A 22,267-nucleotide genomic window follows, 5' to 3' on the forward strand; every position below is an offset into this window, starting at 1 on the left:
AATGTTGAAACTAAATGTTCAGAGTGGTTCGCCCGAGGTTGTGAAAGATCCTCTGGGACCCTTTGAGGAAAAATTTGAAGCACTTCAGGGAGCTTTGTTTAACAAAATCTATATTAGGCATTCCTGTGTTCAAATTTTACTGTAACACTCCATCATCATCATCACCAAGACACATTTCGAAGATTCATCAGAAGAGAGCAGGTGTTAATTATGTTATTTCTCATACTAACAGTTTATTTGTATGAGTAATAGTAAATGTGAAAGCTTAAGTAATGGAGGGGAAATTTTTGACCTTGAATGTCATTTGGGGTCAAAACAGCCAAATTCTGACATCCTAAATATGTTTAGGCTATTATTACTAAAGCTAACCAGAGTTTTAAAGTCACCCTCTGGTAAATGGATGGTAAATGATGATTTAGTTTGAGTTGTGACACATTAGAGATGAATTAGACATGAGTGAAAAGTAGCTATAGATGTTTTCCTCACAATAAAAACACAAGCAAAAGAGTGGTAAAGGGCATACTATCCTAAAGGGCAGACTTTACTGAGAAGAAGGCAGGTTTCTGTCCTGACACTGTTCTGCTGCATTAGTCAAAAGCATGCAGAACAGGAAAAGCCCCAAATGCAATAGCCTAGTCCCAGTAAACACAGATCTGAGCAGCCCCCACTGCAGTGGGGTCTCAGTTCACACTGCAGGCACTCCGAGTCCTGCGTGAGCTCGGGTTGTGTTGTACTCACCAGGTATGCTCCGACGGTGCCCTGTGCCAACATCAGGGCGCATTCCGATATTAAGAATATCTTGATATTTGAGAAGCACGAGGAGTTTTTGCGGGGACCGTCTGCTTCCAGCATGTCCCCGCCGCTCCGGTCCGGGTCCCTTTGCTTCTTCACCTGCATCCTCTCCTACGTTAGCCTCACAGAACTACGAGAAATCGAAACACACAGCAGGGTGACCAAAGGCACACACTGGCAGGTACAGTGTTTCGCTTTTCGCTTCCCCTGGAGGCTACATTCGGGGTGCTCCTTGGCGCCGTTCCTCTCGATTCAACAAACTGTACTCTTTCATCTGACAAGCTACCAAACACACATCCAAACTCCGCGGGGCTCCGTCGCTCGTCTGCGTCTAAACATTGCCTCCTTGTCGACGCGCAGAAACATGTGAACTCCCTGAAGGTGTTAGCAAAGGCACAAGTGAGACGCGGACACGTAGATTCCTGTCAGATCGCATGTTTCCGCCGCGGACTTTAGTGGTTTTTCGCGGCGGCTCTGGATTTTGCTCACCAGGTTCTTATTTTTCTGCTAAACTCCGGCCGTGCCGGTCTGTCATTATCCCTAACTCACACAGAGCTTGCCCTGCCTCCGCGCTCCCACCTCCCTGTACTACTCTCCTCCTCTGCGAGCACAAGTGCGGCCCTAGAGGCGCTGCAGAGAAGCGTCGACTCCTCTCAACTTACATCTACTACAGTAGTCCTGTGGGGCCTCGTGTTTGTACTGTCCACACGTGTTTAAGAAACACTTAACTATAACAAATTGCCATCTTCTCACACCATAAACTTTTATGTGGTTTTTGCTGGTTTGAGGCTAGCTGCTAAACCGATTCGTTTGTCAACTACAGTTTTAAGTAATTTACCTAAGAAAAATGCAAATGAAGTGAAGAATACAATATGGTTGACATGCCATACTTTATACTAGTAGTATTAAAATATAGAAATAGAATATAAAGACAAAAAACGGACCAGGACTTTAACAGGCTTCAGAGTTAAGCATTTTAGCTACCGCCATCTTGTGCCCTTTTTCTACACCACCAGTTGTAGAAGCTGTAAGCTAACTTAGCTGGCTAGCTAAACTGAGTAGCAAGAATCGCTAATTTACTTCAGTAATACAGTTCTAACTTTCGATCATGTAAAACAGGCTAAAAAATTATATACATGTTGGACAAACCTGGCAGCCAACTTCTTAGACTGTCTTTTAGTATAAGAGAAGACAGAAATGAAACCCACCTGTCTCTAACCTACACTTGTAATAGGTCAGTTATTTTAAAACAAATATCCTTATAGTTAGTTGCCACAAACAAATAATTAGCTAAACTGAGCACACAGTAGGAAGGGATTACCAAAGTGCTAGCAGGGGCTCCATAGTGGGCCACAAAGGTACTGCAGGTGGTCCAAAGTAATAATAATGTACAGTTACATATTTATATAAATACATTTATTCATATAAAAAAAATAAAACTGGCAATATAAGGGGGTTAGCTTGTGCTATTAATCAATACTCTGACCTAAATGTACAACACATGTATTGACCTTTGTGTCTAATTTGCAGGTGGCTCACATATTGGGCTTATAACTTAACACAAAAAATTCAAGGAAATATACCAATTTCTCTTGTATTTTAATTAGAGTGAAAATGTAAGATTGAGATTTTCTGGTTTTTAAGTGTGCCACAGCACTGGTGAGTTTGGGAATAGCTGTTCCATTTTAAATTTGGGGAATAATTAAACTTTAGGAGCCTTCCTCTAGTGGCCATGTGAGGAACTGTAGTTTTATGACACATTTCCTACATGTTTGTAGTGCTTATGGGAAGCTAGCATTCATCTGTTTGCTTTTTTATCTAACTCACGGCAAAGTGACAGCAGCCTCAAGAATTGCCATTTAAATAGTTATCCAATCATTAAAATAGTTGTAAGAAGTTGCATGAATAATAAAACTAAAAATCATCTTGTAATGACATCACAGCAAGTGTGACCACCTCCATTTCTAAAATGAAAGACAAAGATACAACTTATTGAGAATTTACAAATACATTATAAATTAAGAAAATTGCTGGACATGCGTGTATAGCCTATGCAGCATCAGTGCTATGGACAGGCTATAAATGTATGCATATATGGTTTAAAATAGCAAAGTCAAATTTATATCTTGTGAATCGGAATCAATTAGCATATGCTCTGCTACCAACCCTGAGCTTACATTTTCAAATTTGACTTTATTCTAAAGTTCTGTGATCCATCTTCTTCTGCGTAACCAACTCAGGGTTGTGGGTTGGCTGGAACAAGGTTCAAGGTTCAAGGTTCTTTATTTGTCACATGCATAGTTATACAAGTATAACACACAGTGAAATGTAGCCTGACACGCTCCTCGACATGTGCAAAAATTGGGGGGGGGGGGGGGGTGTAGAGGAAGAACATTATATATATATATATATATATATATATATATATATATATATATATACATATAGTATATACACTGGGTGAATGTGCAAGCTGTCAAAGGAGTGAGAGGTGATGGTACATCCTGGACAGGTCACATATATATATATATAAACTCCACACAGAAAGACCCAGATTGGATTTAAACTCATAACCTTCACCCAAGTGATAGTGCTAACCACCACACCACTGTGACTCTGTGAACTTCCATGTTACACCAAGGAAAAAAAATTCCACTGAAACACAAAGAGGTATTCAAACACTACTTCAAATCATCATTTTGGTATTTCTTACTATAGAAGATATTGCCAGGACCACATTTTGGCAGGATGACACACACACACACACACACACACACACACACACACACACACACACACACACACACACACACACACACACACACACACACACACAGGCGGATTGTAAGTGCAAAAACAGCACCAGGCACGGTGTCGCATGTGGTAATAATCAGCTAAACCTTGCAGTTGCATCACTTTAACACTGCCTTGCTAAAACATATAGCAGGAGTTGTGATGTTTGCACAACCTTTTCCAACCTTTATCACTGGATTATCATGCTCAACATTTCTGGCACGAGGTAATGGAGTGGCTATGATGTAATGTAACCACATAATGTGATAATGATGGTGTGGAAATAAACAGGACGATAAACAAAATATCGCGTAAAGGCTGTCAGGATTTTCTGCACGGGTCTACGCACAGTTTTAGATACAGCAGCAAGAGATGGAAAAGCAGCACATGTAAAGGTCACGGAGATGAGTTGGTAATCGATCAACTGCGAAATGTGTTTGTTTTTTTTTCATTCAGTATGTGTCAGTGTCCTTTTTAATGGCATAAATATGGGGAAATGTCAACAATAATAAATATTTTTAAACCAGTGACAGTGTAAAAAATAAAAAAGCAACCTAAAAATGAAGTTGATCTCACATTATTCACAACATTCACCTACAGTTCCACTGGTATGACAAACCCAGAAGACCTGAAACAGACTCTTTCTCACTTCCTTTGGACAAACGAGGAGCCAAAGCACAATGAAAACAATAAATGATCACTGTGTTTCAGCCACCAGCCCCCTCATTTTCAGAAACCTTTGGCAGGTGTCCAAAGCGAGATGATCATGAATAGTAGACGTTCCCTCACTCTTGACCGGCACACTCCCACACGAAAATGCTTCCCACACTGCTTCCTACGTTCAGCCTGTCGGGAAAAGCAAAACACAGAGCGTGAAGATGACAGTTTTAGTGTCACATGGTTCAATTATACAAACTGTGGCATAGCCTTTAAGTTCCGACTGAGCAACGATGTGGCAAAACCGAGACATGTATGTAAATATTGAAACGAGCAGTGTAGTGAGAAATGGAAATCTAAGGTACAGCAGAGTGGTTTGCTAGTTTCAAATTGTTCACAGACCCTACACAGCTGAAGCACAACGTGTGTCTGTGACACTTGGGGAGTATCAATGATATTCAGTGACTCCATCATCACCGATGCTTTTCCCAGAAGGCTCCCACCCTCTTTAGCCTGCTGCCGTCTGCCTGCTTTCACCAATGGGGATGCTGATCAGCTTATAAACAAGTGTGCTGGTATTTGTTCATACATAGCTGACAATTTCTGTGACTTTCTTTTTCACTTGTTGATAGGTGCTTTAAGGTACTCAGGACTGATTTGATCTCCAGTCATTTTGAAGGAGGGTGTAGCTACTGTATGCTGCAGGATGCCATCAAGACACTGAACTAAAAGCAGTTATTAAAACAGTAAAATTTTTGCATTTCCCCCTCTCCCTCCTCACAATGCTTTAAACACTCTAAAGCATTTTCACACAATATCCATAAAATTTTGGTAGAATGAAATCTGTTTACCTTGGTTCAACATCGGACACACAGAAGAAGTAGTCTGCTTCAGAACTGATTCAGTGCTGGAAATGTTTAAATTAGCCAAGGACAGAGAGTGCAGGACACATATCACCAACTGGCTCAACATAGCCGCAATTTGACCTCATACAGACTTCTACGGAGCCAACAAGTTAGCAAACACTGTGAGACATTTGCTTTTTCACTGCTCTGCAGTGGGCTGCAGTGCATTTATGAAAAATTAGAGTTCCTTTTAGGGATATGTTACAATTATAAAACATGCCATTTGTGTATTATATGAAGAGAAGATATATTAAGAAGCTCATGTTTCATACCATTCTGATGAATCAGTCTGAGCAATAGCAAAAGTGAAGGAGGAAACAGGAAGAAGGAGAGGGGGATTTTTGACCTTAAATTACATTTCGTGCCAAAATCAGCAAACCACCATGATACTACAATCAGGATTCAGTCGTCTGAACCGTCGGTGATGTTCTGCATTGGTCAAAAGCAAAGCAGGCAAAGAAAACAAATCTACTTCTTAAATTCAATGTTGTTTTTCACTGAAGATTATAGAGCTTTAGGTATTTTAGTGAGATAAGAGAGTCTTGCAGTGTTTCTTTTGAAACAAATAAGATGGAAATTAAGATAAGAACAGATGCTACATCCATGGACAAATCTGCCAGAGAGAAAACATGTTTATACAGTTTATTTTAGTATTTTAAATACATTACATCAGTCTGTACTTTGTGATTCACATTAGTTTTAACAAGAGCCATTTGTAAAGCAGATATGTGTGTGGTTCTGTTGAGTTCTTTCCTGCTCTGTGCGTGTGTGTGTGCACCACTGTTTACATACAGTAGACGTGCAGAGACATGAGTCAGGTAACCAGCAGAGGGTGGAGACAGCTTGGTCCGGTGCCAGGAATGTATGAATGGAGAAGTCTGCAGAGTATTGTTCTGCCTTCTGAAACAGCTGCTATTTATAGGATTTGGAAAAGGGTGGACTGCGGGAAAAAAGCCCAGCCCATTTGGGAGACAGTGGGGAAAACTGAAGGAGTCTGAGGAATGACTGGGAGTACAAACAGTCGTGTACTTTAACTTTTCCTGTTTAAATTTCAAAGGAAAGCATGCTGGCCAAAGAAAAGCTACATGTATTTTTTTTAGTCATTTAAAGTACTCCTTATCAAAATCTATCTTTTTCTGTCATCATTATCTTTATGTCATGTAGAAAGCTTACTTTAACTCCCGGATATTCAATTACGGCACACTTCTAGGTCTCTATGTTACTATAGCAGAAGCTACAGTAGCCTCTACTATAGTGATTCGCAATTAAAATTACAATTAGACAAGCAGTAACACTTTAGATGTTAAAACTTTAAACATCAAATGAACAACCAGTGAAAAAACTGTGTTTTTTTAGTTCTCAGAACCTTTTTGATCAGCTCATATCGGCCCTTGGTGCAGCTTTCTGACACAAACTCTTTTAGCTGATGCCTCTTTAATGGCACCCTCCCTTTAATATATCTTTCCTGTGATTGGCTGTCATTCACAGACAGAACTTCGAGGCTTTTCTGTTCACAGAGACTAACATGACCATATTAGGGAGATCCCCTCTTACTGACATCATACAGAGCCATGAAGAGAGAAAAGAATTTGAATATTAAATGTTTTGAGATTTTTGGCTCTGAATGAATATTTTTGCATTGGCCCCATGGCTTTAAACTTAAAACTTTATTATGAGCATCCACATTACATATGATATATAATAACAAGGAAAAGCACAACTGGCCCAGTTAGGCTTGAACACTAATACTGTGGTTGTAGTAGAAGCTACTACAGTGGAGACTCTAATCTAATCTTTTCTGTGTAAATATTTCCTTTATGAAATATATTTCTTACACAGGGCCAATGTGGAAAAAGCTATAAAACATTACTCTCACACACCAGCAGTGTCTCTGACTTTTCACGGCTCACCTCACTTTGAGTCCCGCAGAGGGTTTCACCTCTGGTAAAGGGCTCGGGGCAGTTTTTCCTTCCCCGTCTGCTACCTGCAGCTGTCAGTTTTTGTCTCCTTGTTGCAACCGAAACATCAAACACAAATTTAGGCAGGGTCCACAATTTGAACACCTGCAGCTCTCTCTCTCTCTATATATATATATTCAGCTCAGTGCTGATCTTAGAGTTATGCAATAGTTTGCACAGAACACAGAACCAATCATTTTACAGTCTTCATTTCATTAGGCCTCAGCAATCGTCCACAAAATCTCTTCATCCTTCTCTTACGCCACTGTGGCTATGGAAACAGCTCCTGGAGGATATGGGCAGCAGGCTCCGTGCAGAGGGACTTTATTTTTATGTTGTGAACTTATCACCAGATTAATTGGAAATGTGATGTGACTCGCTGTAAAACCCCACTGGTCATTTTGGGCAACCGCTAATGCCAAATTGGCTTTATAAAGACTGTATTTATTTTTTATAAATATTTTTGTCTCATAAGAATCCTTTTATAGCTTTAATATTTAGTTAAGTAAACTGTATAAAACAGTTTTCATCTAACTGACTGATGTGGAGTTGGTCTAATAAGATAAGAAAAGATAAGATAAGAAATGACCGTGTACAATAGTACAACGAAATTGAAAACTGTCCCACGTCAGCACTAAGTACAACTAAACACAACAAAACACAACACAACAACACACAGCAGATGTTAAAGTGGTTTTTTTTTTAAAGTGCAAAAAAGGTATGAGCAAAAAAGACTTGACGTAATAAATAAATAAAAGAATGAGTGAATGTTTACTGCACATTATTATTGCCCCCCAAAAATGTCCAGGGAGGTAACCAATGAGATCAGCTAATGCAGGGATGTCGAACTCTTTTTAAATCACAGGCCACATATGGTCCACTTTGATCTTACCCACTAAACAGTGGACGTCAGATAGATGTGCAGATCATGTTTTTATATATATACCAATTCTGGACATCTGTGTGACATCTGAATTTGGTCCACAATTTGGATGTCCAACCATCACCGAACCTGGACGTCAGTATGATGTTCAACATTTGAACTTTGGACTGGGTAATTTTTTTGAACATCATGTGGATGTCTATGGCAGGCGCAGGAAACTTACATGATTAAGAAATGTAATTTTTTTTATTTACAAATTTCAACATTGTTATCAACATGATACGTATAAATGTGGATTATTTTTAAACAAACACAATTTATTATGTATTAGCCTATTGTTTTATTCAGTAGGCTATTACATGTTTGTGATCGGTAGCAGGACTGAAAGAAGTTGCAACCGACAGTATGTGCAAGTGTGTGTGTATGAACTGGACATACTTTGCAAACTGCCTGTCAACAACCACAGTTGGACTATAAATAGCCCGTACACATAGGTCCTATGAATGTCAACACTAGAAGTACAGTATAGTAGATGTAAAAAAATTTTTTAAAAAGACATCAAAACAAAAGTTGTTGCGGACCAAAATTGCACCTCCAAAAAATGACTTAAAAAGACGTCACTACAACGTCACTTTGTGCAGTGGGTATGTGGGGCAGACCAGTGAAACTCCAGTTTCTGTCAGTGTAAAAAGTTGAACTATGTATTGAGATATCTTAATATGACACAAATAAGAGCAATTTAAACATTATGTGTCAGTTTTTCTACATGGTAAAGAACTGCTGCTGTAGTAAATGTAAAAAATCATTCTTCTCATCATCATTTGAGCGATGATTGTAAGAATGTTTGTAAAATTACAGAAATCTATAATCCAATTACACAGCAAAATCTCCAGTGTTAAATTAACACTGGAGAGTGTCTATATGGGTCCACACCTCTGAGTGTTAAATACAACACCGTTGAGTGTTAAATTAACACTTTTGACAGTGTTATATGTTTAAAAGTAACCTAGTCAGTTTTGAAGATTAACAATGGCTAACACTGAGCAGTGCTGATTTTCTAACACTGGAATATTTCTAACATTTTGAGTTATTTTCCAGTGTTAGACAATGTTACATGTTGTAAATATTTCTTAACAAAATGCAGTGGTTTATGATATTCTGTGATCACTAGATGTTTTATATTATTAAACAATACGATATATTTAATTAAGATATATGAATGACAATGCAAGTTTAGCAGTTCAAAAAATTCTACATAGGAACAAGTTATTTAGATGTATCACCACTTTGCCAGGGTCTGGAAGAAGACCCAAATTGCCAACCTCATAGGAAATTACTTAGAATATTCAGGAACAACCAAGGAACCACTCAGGCTCAAGCCTGCCATGAACTGGAAACTGCTGGAACACCACAGTGTCACTGTCCACAGTGAAGTGAGTTTTTACGTCATCGTAAATCGAGAGGGTGCTGACTAAGACCGAGGAGCCTGCTCCAAAACTGACACCTTTTTGCTTGACTGAAATTTGCAGCTGTCCAAGAATTTTGTGGTCAGATGAGAAAAAGATTGAGGTATTTGGCATGACAAGAGGTACGTTTGGAAGAGTAAAGGTGAGGCTTTCAAGTCTTAAGAATACTGTATCAACTGTTAAGCGTGGTGGTGGTGGCATCATGTTCTGGGGATGTTTTGCTTCAAGTAGTACTGCTACAGAGTGGTCAGAAATCCAACCAGAATTATACCAGAAGGTTTGTGATGACTACCAAATGCTTCTGGTTGAGGTGCAACTTGCTAAGGGACATTTAACCAAACATTAACAGGGGTGTATCTATACTTGTATGAGTACCTGTATGTATACTTTTGACCCTGTGTGGGATAAAGAAAAACGTGTTCATCCAATTCTTTAAAAAAACAGTCCAAAATTACCATGACATGATGTGTGCATAAACCTTTTGCCAGAAGAACTGCTGTAGGTAACATTATGACACAGGCAACTTTTTCCCCCTTATATTTGCATTTTACACCCATCATATACTTATCAACTTATCATTCCTTATCTTTTTAAGCTGACTTCTCAGAATAAAGCTGTAACTATCTTTACTAGTGCTACCATTGTTGCAGCTTGAACCGGTTGGTTGTTGTAGCATGTACAGGTTTCTTATTTCAACAACATTATATTGGTGGATATTCTCGCCGAAGTTCATTGCATGTTCTTCTTCTTTGAGTGTGGAACGTTTTCAACGTGACATCCTGAGACTCTGGGTGCCGATCAATGCTGCTGAGCTTAAATTTCACTTGGAGGGAGCTGCCTCTGCAGAGGATGTGCTCACTTAAAACGTGCATGGCTGAAGGAATGTTTTCGCTGGAGAACCTCCAACATGTTTCCCGTGGTGTCAAATCACCCTGCCCGCATTCATACTACTCAGTGACTTCAGCGTTTTTTTTTTTTTTTTAATGTTTAATCGTGTGCCAAGCACCATAACAAAGACACAAATTTAAAACTCAACTTTAGCTGCTGGAACGCAGCTATGTAAGCCAGTGACGTATGCTTAACTGTTAAATATGTGACTATAGTTCTCTCAACATTGATCCCTAATTTCTTACGACACAGATAAGATGAGAAAGAGAGTGAGACCCAAATGGTGCAGCAATATCTAATGTCATAATCTGTGAGTAAGGACAAATGAAGTTTAATCACTAACTCAATTTTACCCCCTTTTAGACTTTAGCAGAGATCTTAAGGGTGTATAAAAACTGCATGAAAGTAAGGAAAGCCAAATGGCATTCAGTAGGGAGTTGATGAAATGTCACCAGGCACTTATTGTGATTGTGTCCATTCTAAATATAGCTTCCTGCTGTCTGTTCTATATTTCAAACTGTTTCGTGCTGCTGCACTGATCTCTATTTTTACACCAATATCAAAAGAGAGGGCAGCGTGTGATTTTAAAATAGCGTAATATTATCTGTGCCACTGGGGAGAGGGTTTCAAGCATGACACACATAAAGCAACATGGTCTGGTTTCCTTTCCATGGTAAAGTCAAGCCAGTGGCTATATTTGCTTATTTACAAACGCAAAATGGCCTTTGATAAGCCTGCTGTTTTCCTGACTTTGTGCCAAATTGTTGTTTCTGAACACAATCCACAGCAGCCAAATGTTGCATTCTCATATTTGATGATATCTTTGAACAATAGCTAAGGATTCTTCATGGGAGAATTCCAGGTAATGTGCGACTCACCTCGAATACAATTCACAAGCATACAAAATGTAACTGCTAAAACCAGTCCAGCGAGTTGGATGGTGCACATGAAAAAAGTCACCTAAGGAAAATGACTTTTGAGCCAGCTGAGCATGGGAAAAATGCACTGGAAAGTTTTGAGTTACAAGTGAGGTAAGATGGAAACAATGGCAGGACAGATCGAGGAGATCGCAAATGGAAACTTCCGAGAGGACATTTGAGTCAGACTATTTTTTTTTTCTTGCGTTGCCCTTTATTTGCTTGTCAAAACAATATATGCAAACATGAGTTTGCTTCACTCAGACGGCAAGTAAATAGACTGGTTCCTATACAGCGCTTTTCTACTTGAACACTCAAATCAAAACAAAACAAAAGAAAATGCCACAGTTAACAATATTCATAGAAGCTTTTTCATAGAAGCTGGTTTTTTACACTTAAGTGCTTTCTATCTAATATTCACACTCCAACGAATGCATTGCGGAGCAAGTTTTGGTTTATTTTCATGTCTAAGGCTACTTTGGCATTCAGACTGGAGGAGCCAGAGATCAAACCAATCTTTTAACTAGTAGATGACGTGCTCCACCTCCTGAGCTACAGCCACCGACAGCAAGAAAGAGTCAAGGCCCTCTGATCTCATCTTCATATGACCTGGGTGAACTGCATCGAGATGGATATTATCCCAAAGTACTGTTTAAGTGTTGTGGGATAATCCCACGGTTGCACTTGAAACTGAAACATCCTTAAGGTCATGGCAAACAGATTGGAACACTAAAATTCAGAGTTAGTTAAAGAGCTTACTGCAAGAATTTTTATATACTGTGTAGCTTGTGCTACGAAGTTTAGAAAAAACACCTTATGCAACCAGCAGCCACAGGCCTCTGAACCATCTTACCACAATGTGCTGCAGCTGAACTCAAACTCATTTAGTCTGCCCCTATGAGATACTCACTGTATGCAAAGTGCATGTTTGGACTTGGTTTATGTGTTTGGAGACAATCATATTATCTGTTCATATAATTGCAGGTGCTGTTGAGTTTCTTCTTCACAGTTGCTTCATCATCACTTTTCCAGGCCTGATATCACCTTAAATTACACCTCACCCGACAGCAAGGCACTGTTCTGGATATTTTGAAAACCATGCATTATACATCTAATTTCAAATCTGGGTATGATATTTAAATGATGTAGAAAAGCTGTTTAAAAAAAAAAAGAAGTAAGAATGTTTTTTTGATTCCAGTTAGACATGAGAGTTTATGCTATGCCTGTTTATGCCCTGTCCTTATCTTCAACGTCATGCTGCTCTATTGTATCTTAATTGTCCCTTGGGGATTGTTATGATCCAATGTTGTCAGTGTTTTGTTTTATGCGTGACTCCTCCCACCAGAGGATGGCTGTGGGTTTTTTCCCCTTTCTCTTTTAGGAGTTGGACACCTGGGCGTGCCTGCCGAGTAGTTGGGTGGAGTCTCTTCCTGTCCTTGGATTGGATAATTGGCTAATCACCTCCAGTATTTAGCTACCAGATGACAGCCACCTGGCTCCCTCTCTACTAGCCTCCACCACCCAACAAATAGCATGAGCTTTTGATTCGGTTTTTTGATAGTGTCTGTGCCCAGTGAGTTGCAAGTATAACCGTGTATGTGTTGGTATCTTAGTTTTGTAAATAGCTGTAAATAGATTTGTAAAGTAGCAACTGAGTATTTTGTTCACCTTGTATATATTGTTCACTGCAGCAGCCTAGTAGGCGTGAGAAGCCATTTTTGTTGATTAAGTTTTCTCCTGTTTTTCATGTAGAAAGTTAGGTAAGTGAATTGTCTTTTGTTTGGTTTTCATTTTGTGTAGGAAAGCATAGGGACCATTAGGGAGTTTTGTTTGTTATTTTTGGCACTGTTCACTGCTGAAGCAAATAAATGGCTGCTTAGCATTTTAGAAGATACTATTGTTTGGGTTCTTGTTTTGTTGGAGCGGGAGTGGGCCAATTTTTTTTTTGTTGCGTCTAATACACGTCTAGACAAAGAACGTAACAGGATAAATAAAGTCTTTCTGATTCTATATCCTCTCAGTTGTTACTTCATTAGTTAAATCTTGTTAGTACAGGATGGAGCCATCTTTTGCCAGATCCAACAAGGTGCTGGGAACTTCCTTAGAGGTTTTGGTCCAGATTGACAAAATAGCATCACACAGTTGATGGCGTGGCGCCTGGTTTGGTCTTCTGCTGCTGAAGACCATCTGATTCAAGGTTCAACGTGACTCAAGCAGTCTGACCATTCTTCTCCGACCTCTGACATCAATGAGGTATTTTCTCAGAAACAACCAAGTCACACACAGAGTTACTTACATCACCTTTATCCTCTACTGTGTTTTCAGCTCAAGCATGTCATCTTGAACACACCTGCAGGTCTAAACGTCTTGAGCTGCTGTAATATGAATGATTAGATATTTATGTTAAAAAAAACAAGTGGAAAAGGTGTTTTTATTAGAAACAACAAAAAATGACATTCAACTCCAAACAAACCATTCAGAGTGCTGAACCATATAAATGTTGAACTAAAGAACTTCAGTACTCCCAATTACATGTATATGTTGAAGATAATTTCTTTGAATTTCAGGAGTGGGACCAAACCTCCATACGTGCCCCTTCGTGTTCTATATTTATATATGACACTCCTGTTCATTCTCACTTTTGTGCCCCACCCTCCCTCCACTTTCTCAATTAATTCCCTTGCCCGGCCCAGGAGCCACCGCCAGTCCCCTCTGAGGCCTTCCCCAAACTGCAGCCTCAATTTATGTTCAAGCCATCTGCCATTACCTACTAGAAATGCTGTCGAACCCAAAATGAGGATGTGGTTCCAGCTAGTGAATGTATGTATATAAAGTATTTCATATCACAAGACAGTAAGAAAAAAACAAATTCCTTTCAGCACATAGGCTTTCTTCAGATACACATTTGGGTGTAGCCCTTGATAAAATGTCACCAGGACCTTGTTTGTAGCCGATATACACAGATACCCCCAAGATCTTGCTTTATATCTAAAACCTGTGTGTATTTTATTGTAAGATCTAGATAAAATGGGTGTAGATAAATAATAAATGCATATGAACTAAAACCCTTAATCAGAAACACAGTGAGCACTCCTCCAGTGGAAGAAGTGTATTGGATGAGGATGGAGTGCTGCGAGTGCAAGAACTATACATTTAGTCATGCAAACTTTTAGTCATGTAAATTACCACGTTGCCTGCAATCCCTTTAATTAAAGACTTCTAGTCTTTGCTACGACTGGCAATTATGGAGGAATAGATCCATAAATCCAGTGTCACCACTCTGCACTCACAGGGGAAGTTAAAGCAAAGCATTGTTTAAGATCAGCTACATTATCCACAAAGTTAGATTTGACAGCTGCCCTTATTAGACACAGTAACGGCACTCTGCAGTACAGCCTTAAGCATGAAAGAACTGAAACAGTTCTGTAGGCTTCACTCAGCACATTTCATTGCTCATTTTGCAGCGAAGATATTTTAGTCAGTGACATTTTGATTGTCAGCGTTTGGCAAGTGGTGGGCTGATAATTCACATTGGAAAGCTGACTAATTGGGCACCACGTCCAAAAGACTCGCTGTCACTGGAGGCTGGCCAGAGTTAAGATGATTTCATGCAACTGAAGAGATAATTCACTTGCAAATTTCCCTCGGCAAAGAACGAGATATGCGTGCGAGTTCTCTGGCCTCGATAGTAATCCTGGTCACAAAGCAGATCTTTGCTGTTTTTTCCTCACATTCTTAGTTTTAGTTCAAATTTCTCATTATTTCAATACTTCCTGGTACCCTCAACACAGACATGAAGTCTGATGGCACTGCTGGGGCAGACAGTTTGAGCTCAATCAAGTAAATCTATGCAAATACAGAGGAATCATGTCGCCCAACCTTCCTGTCTGCAAAAGGTATGCAAACATGCAAGTCATCTGACCGACCTTTGTTCTATGACAAATTTGCAATATAATGTGTATAAATATTAAATGGCAGCCGTTTTTTTTTTAATGACAAGTAAAAATATATATACTCCCTAGCCATTTTTACACATATATAGAACTTTAGTAAACAAGAACAGTAAACTTGACCAGCTTGGACGACCAACTGCTCCAAGCTGGTCAAGAAGGCTCACCAGTGCCTCTTCTTCTTGAGGACTCTGAGGAAGAACCACCTGTCCTCAGACATCCTAGTGAACTTCTATCGCTGCACCATCGAGAGCATCCTGACCAACTGTATAACAGTCTGGTATGGGAACTGCTCTGCCTCGGACCGGAAGGCGTTGCAGAGGGTCGTGAAAACTGCCCAGCGCATCGCCGGAGCACCACTTCCTGCCATAAAAGACATCTACAGGAAGCGGTGTCTGAAAAGGGCTGGGAAAATCATCAAAGACCCCAGTCACCCATCACATGGACTCTTCACCCTCCTGCCCTCTGGGAGGCGCCACAGGAGCCTCCGGACTAAGACCACCAGGTACCGGAACAGCTTCTTCCCCACAGCTGTCAGACTCCTGAACTCTGCCTCCTGACATCTGACCCACGTTAAACTCATGGACTGAACATACACACAATGGACAACTGTACCCTCAAACACACAATAATAACATGGACTGAACCACCACTCACAACCACTAGCACTTTATATAGCCTCTGTAGAAACTATCTACACCCTCACTTATCTTAACTGCACTACTGTATAGCTCTGTGTAAATAATCATTCTGTACATTCGATAATCTTTAACCCTACAACTGTTTACAACTTGCATAGTTCCCATTTCTGTATAGCTGTATATCTCAGATTCTGTAAAGTTATTTATTTCATATTCTGTATAGTTTTTCATATTTATATCCTGTTCATAGCCTGTACATAGCTTGTACTCACTACAGCCTGTACATACTTATAGTTATAGAATATTCACAACATACTTCATACCGTGTACATTATAACATACCATAATAGACCCATTTCTGTAATATACTCACATATCTATATTATTGCTAATATATATTGTAATATATCTATATCACTAAAGCACTTCTGGATGGATGCAAACTGCATTTCGTTGCCCTGTACCTGTGCATGTGCAATGACAATAAAGTTGAATTCTATTCTATTCTATTCTATTCTATTCTATTCAAATGTCCGTTTTTATCCTCAGCTAACTATAAAATTTAAAAATTTTCATTGATGAGGTTTTCATGAGTAAAGCCTTGATTTATTTTATTTTTTTTTTTTAAAGTTTTCATGAGCATTCATTTGGAGTAGTTTCTGGTCACCTAAATACTGTGTGTCCTCACTGTCCTTAACTAGTATATGTGCGGCAGATTTCATTGACTAATTGTTAACTATGTGTATTTGGTGCTGGACAGTTTTGAAAATTGGATTTCTCTAAGAATCGGGCATATATATATATATATATACAAGATTTACAAAATCTTGTTTCCATCCAAATAGTTTTAGATACTTCTTCGTGCTTTTGCAAAATAATGGCTAGAATAGTAGACAATTTACTAAAAAAGTGTGCCTGTAATTGTATAATTTTCTTTATGTGTTGAAAATATCCTGTGGCACAAGCTAAGACCAAACATGGAAATGATAGGAGAGGACTTTATGTAAAATTCTGACGAGCTCTCAGGGGCCATTACAAACCACTTACCATATTTATACTATGAAATATTCAAGCAGCACTTTTCCCAGCAAGCACATAACCATTCTTGAAAGTCAAATGCAACCAAACGAAATGCAACATGTGAACATATGGTCGCTTTGCAGTGGGACAGCAGCCTCGAAGATATGCTTTTAGGTAAAGTCGAGTCAAGCGATGTGCAGTTAAATCACATTTGTATATGTCAAATAGGGGAACTTAAACGAGTTATATTTCAAATCAGATGCAAGCTAAAAACAGGATTTAAATAAGGACTCTGTAAAGCATTGTAGTTGTTTAGTAGCCACTCTCCATTTTTGCTGGACTTTGTTTTGAGCAGGCACTCTGGTTGTCTTTTCCTGCCAATACTGGAAAGGATAGAGGTGGATTAATTGTCTCAGTAATTCTAATGGTGCAAGTCTGAAAGCTTCCTTCCTGTATGGGAAATGATATGCTAATGGCCTGCTCTTCCCTCTTCTATAGTCCTGTATCACAGCTGTCTGATGAGAGCATCAGCCTATAAGTGCCTGCTAATGATGGATGCTTTCAGTTTTATCAGCTGCAAGCAACTGGCTTCAGTAGTCCTGGTGAAATTATCCCTTTGCTTTGGCCTGAAAAGATCCATCTGTCTTTGTCTTCAGACATCCAGATAATGAGTTCTGTTAGGCATCTTTTCATCATTTGCAAATTTCTGCTGTTACCATAATACATGTATTCAAAGCCGATCAATTGACAGTTTAAGCTAAATGAATGGAGCGGTACATTGGTTGAACCTATATTTCAGCAACTGTTAATGTCGAGTTAGGAAGGGCACAGATGACATTAGCTATAGTTGGAGTGATATATTGTTATGGTTAACAACTCTATAGTTCTGAAGTTTTTATTTTCTTTTTTTATTATTCTCATCTGCTCAATCAGTATGTAATAAAGCTTGAATAAGAACGGCAATTCACTTTACTTCCATTGCCCAGTACCAAAATAATTTACAGCTAAATAGCTGGATAGTTCTCTCTTGGGATTGCTGTAAACCAAATGCTAAAAGGAGGCTGAACATTGCACTTGCGTCACAGAATGATTCCCCTGAATATGTAAATAGGTAGTCACCACAGTAATGTTTTCCTTCTTAGGGAGGTGAAGATGGTGCAACATGACTTCTTCACAGCAGCAACTGTAACTGTAAGCTACATGGAAAGATATAAACCAGTAAGACGGAGATTAAAAACAAAAATCTGTGCTGACCCTGAGCACACGTCTACAAATGCATGCACTAAAAGCTGGGAAATTCCAGCTATTACAATATGATGACATTTCATATACTCGGGCTCTATACACTTTGACTGATTGTGTTACATCTGCATGCCTTCCTCACTGGCCACTCTATTGGTAGCACCTTGCTAGTACTTGGTTGGTCATCACAACTGTCTTAATTCTTCACAGCACCCATTCAACAAGGTATTCCAAGCACTTCCATACTGACATGTTAACATTTTATTCAGTGATGCAAATCTCCTGTTCCAACACATCCCTAAGGGGCTCTATTGGATTTAGATCTGGTGACCAGATCTAAATATATACTGTGTGTGTGTATGTATGTATGTGTGTGTGTGTGTGTGTGTATGTGTATATATATATATATATATATATATATATATATATATATATTTATTTATTTATTTATTTATTTATTTTCCCCATTATACAACCACCAGCAACCTGAACTGAACTGAAGTGCGACAGGATTGATCCATTCTTCTGTCGTGCGGTTTTGGTGAGCCTGTGTGAATTTTAGCCGCAGTTTCCTGTTCTTAGCTGACAATGACCAATTTAACAGGTGTGCATAACAAAGTGGATGATGCATGTTTATGCTGTAACAAACTAGCATGTCATTAAGCTGAACTTAAACATTAATTTAAAATGTTCATATCTCTGATGTACTCACCTCAGTTCAGTTTTATACATTTTTATTTAGAGTGGGAAATTTCATGGAATTGCAAATAGAGTGTTGATATAAATAAGGAATGCTTTCCAGTGTTTCCATTGGTTTTCCATTCATTGTGAGGATAGTTTTTTTTTGTTTTTTTTTTAACCACATTTCCTTATCATATCCGCAGAAGAAGGAAAGGTAGAATTATCACACACATAAAGCGAGTGTGAGTTAAGTCAGGAAGAATATTTATTTGCTTAAGCACATACAGATATGAAGCAGGTTCCTGTGAAACAGCCTTTGATGAGAGGACGTTGTTGAGGTTATATTACATAACTATCCAATGAATGTTGCAGAGGTCCATATTATTCCATATTTTAATACAATTTATTTTATTTACAGCATCTTTTCAATGTTATTAGTACAATTTTTAGCATTATCCTAAATAACTTCTATACCTTTTATTTCATCTTGGGCATTAAAACTCTGAGCAATGTGCACACATAAGATTAAAACAATGTCTAGCGTCAGTAAGTCCTTAAAAACCTCCTTTCTTAGTTGTGGATGGCTGCATGGTTAACTGCACGAACATTTAGCAATATGCGTCACATGAGAAAGAGTGAAACATGCACGTCAGTCTGGCACATTGATGAAATTAAAGCTGAGTCTGTGTTGCTGTCACTTGCACACCATGAAAGATGTGTGAATAAACTCTTAGCACATTAGCACAGAGACACATTTGTTTATGATTTAGTCTGTACAGTGGCTGAAATAAATTTTCTATCACAAAGGTTTGTAGTTGTTTTTTTTCTTCCCCCCTTTCTCACCATCTCTTCTCCCCTCTATTTTTCTTTCTCTCCCTCTCTTTCTTTCATTCTTTCTCCCTGTCCAATCCCCCAGTCATGTCTGTCCCATCTGTAACAACCGAAAATCAAATCAAATAAATACATAATTATAATAAAGGTCAATCAAATGGACCAATATGGCAAGGCCATGATGATCCAGTTGGTAAAGTAAATCTGCTTGGCATCTTTCTTGACCTTAAGACAACAACTCTGATGGCTAAAGATCCAAATGGGACAGGCAAAAAAAAAAAAAAAAAAAAAAAAGTTTGTAGTTTAACAGTTAGCTATAGATTAGCTATAAAGCTAAAGATTTTTGTGTTGTTGCGCCTATTACAGCAAACAAAAGCACAACACATTAGTTTTGACTTTGACTTATTTTTACTTACACGTATTTAATGTTTTGTTGGTTATGTACAATTTAACAGGCAATTAAGGTCAGCAATGTATGATAATATTAATCTAGAGGTCCTCTAAGCACTGTAAGGCAATGCATTTCTTTCAAAATAAACTGATTTCCTTATTTTTGGTTATCATATATTTAACTTTTTTTTGTGTACCTTCTTTATTTATTCCATATTACATGGAGCAACTCCATGAATTTCATAAATGTTGCACCTGCACCAGCCAGGAAATTTAATAATCCTCTGAAGTATGTGCTGTATTTCACACAGACACTGACAGCCTGGGAAAATATGAGTTTATTATTAATCTGATTTATTAAAATCACTGCAGAAACAACTTTGCTTCAAAGTTATGTGCCTGCTATTTATAAATTGCATGAGCACATATTTTAATTATGATGAATTTGTTTTAGATGAGCACATGGTTTATGAAGGTCATACGTTTGGCTTCATTTATTAGAATTAAGAAGCCAATGCCGCAATTGCTAAAACCTCCTATGATAAATGAAGGCATTCAAATGCAAAATTAAGCAGTCTTTCCAACATAACGAAAGCCTATTATACATTTATTTTTTTTTATAATCACAGTTAATTCACACTCATCGCACCAGTAAACAAAGGTTAGTGAGGATTACTATAAATACCAGCTATGAAATCACATAAATGCTATAGTATTACAGGTACATGGTTAGCATACAAATATTTTAATACTTGAGTTTTTGGAGCTTCGGTCGGGTTAAAGTCATTGATAAAAGTTAAGAAAAAGGAAATTATATCAGAGACAGTCATGTACTGCAATAATGTTTGGACAAATTACCCCCCCCCAACAACAAGTAGTTGACACAAAACATTTTAGAGTAATGAACTAAGAATGATTTGGTCCTGTGTGATTTAAGCTACACAAGAAACAAGGTTAGAGGAGAAATCAGATTAAAGCAGGAAATTGCAGCATGCAGAGGGGAGAAACTAAAGCTGATAACATCAAATCAAACACACACGGATGTGTTTCCAACACTTGAGAGGACAATATATTGTATCTTATTTTTTGTTGACTTAACCTAACTGCTGCTCATCTCACTGTAACTTTGACCAGAAGTAACTCATTAACCAAAGTCTGAAATTCCTTTCAGACTTAGGTCATACCTTGTGGGAACTTGTAGTTTTTCCCCATAAGGAGGTAAAGTTGCAGATGCACGTTCCCAAAATAATAGTAGTACAAGGACACACACAAATACACATATGTGTCTTTCTTAGCTATCACTACAAACTTAAATCTAAATCTAACCTTAGGCTCTAAGACCAACTATTAACCCCCTGATCAACACTTCAAAGGTCACTAAGTGCAGTGACCTCATACATGTCCTCATTCCCAAGATTTAAAACTCAGGCTGGTCCTCACAAATGCAGCTATACAAGTACACATCCCACCTCACACACACAAGAAGGCATGCGTTACAGCGTGTCTGTGCAAACAGCCAATTATCTGAGAGTCTTTTTCTGGTCAACCAATCGGTGATCAGCAGCAGCATCCGCTCTGTTTTTTCTGGTTTCAGGAAGCAAAATTGTGTGCAGCAGAAGAAAACATGAACTCTTGTTCCACCTTGTGGCTGTTTTAAATATCCCCCCAAAAACAAAGATGTTCTTCTTCTTCTTAAAGAGTGGACACGCAACAGATCCTGCTTATACCACGTTGTTTAGTTTCTCAGGTTCTCAGGATTTATTATACTTCATTATGATGCATTAGTTGTAGCTCAATGAACTCAAGTAAACCCTTTCTGAGGTTAAAATAATTATTTTGATCTATATTTTAGAGTATTAGAGTGTTGTCCACATCAATCTTCAATCATAAACAAAAATCCAGCATTGAAACTTTACTAATTAATCGATTACAGAATTATTTTTTCTATCCTTCATAGCTTTTAAAACTGCAGCAGTTGTGTAGATTATTTAGGAAAAGCTGTATTTGCCTGTTTAAAGCTTAGTTTCCTCTCAGATGATATAATAGAATTAAGCTCATGTGGCATACAGTGGAAATGAGGTTATCTGACGTAATGACAGAACCATTTTGGACTTTACTCCCTCTGCTTCAGCGCACTCCACAGGAGAGACGCAAGCGAGGGACCACGTGAGGGAGACATCATTAAGTTACTGCTGTTGTTGTTGATGGTGGTAGTGCAGGGGGTGGGGAGGTGGTGGTGGTGGTGGTGGGGGG

General features: G+C 38.5%; 1 protein-coding gene across 4 annotated transcripts in view; it reads right to left on the minus strand.

The window, feature by feature from the left end:
• slco3a1 (solute carrier organic anion transporter family, member 3A1) overlaps positions 1 to 6,022 on the minus strand; it is a 39,028-nt gene extending 33,006 nt beyond the window's left edge. Inside the window, exons 1-3 of one of the 4 annotated variants that reach the window (XM_040025668.1) lie at positions 5,094 to 6,022; positions 4,323 to 4,431; positions 739 to 922 (exon numbers count right to left, since the gene is read on the minus strand). In XM_040025668.1, coding sequence (XP_039881602.1) covers positions 739 to 897 — 159 coding nt within the window. In that variant the 5' untranslated portion in view covers positions 898 to 922; positions 4,323 to 4,431; positions 5,094 to 6,022. Of the gene's footprint in view, positions 1 to 738; positions 923 to 1,941; positions 1,958 to 2,000; positions 2,104 to 4,322 lie in introns of those variants that run through there. The other 3 variants (XM_040025667.1, XM_040025670.1, XM_040025669.1) reach the window with 3 other exon arrangements.
• Between the last annotated feature and the right edge of the window lie 16,245 nt (positions 6,023 to 22,267).

The sequence above is a fragment of the Simochromis diagramma genome, unplaced genomic scaffold (assembly GCF_900408965.1).
Source record: "Simochromis diagramma unplaced genomic scaffold, fSimDia1.1 OVJJ01000293.1, whole genome shotgun sequence".
Classification (NCBI taxonomy): Eukaryota; Metazoa; Chordata; class Actinopteri; order Cichliformes; family Cichlidae; genus Simochromis; species Simochromis diagramma.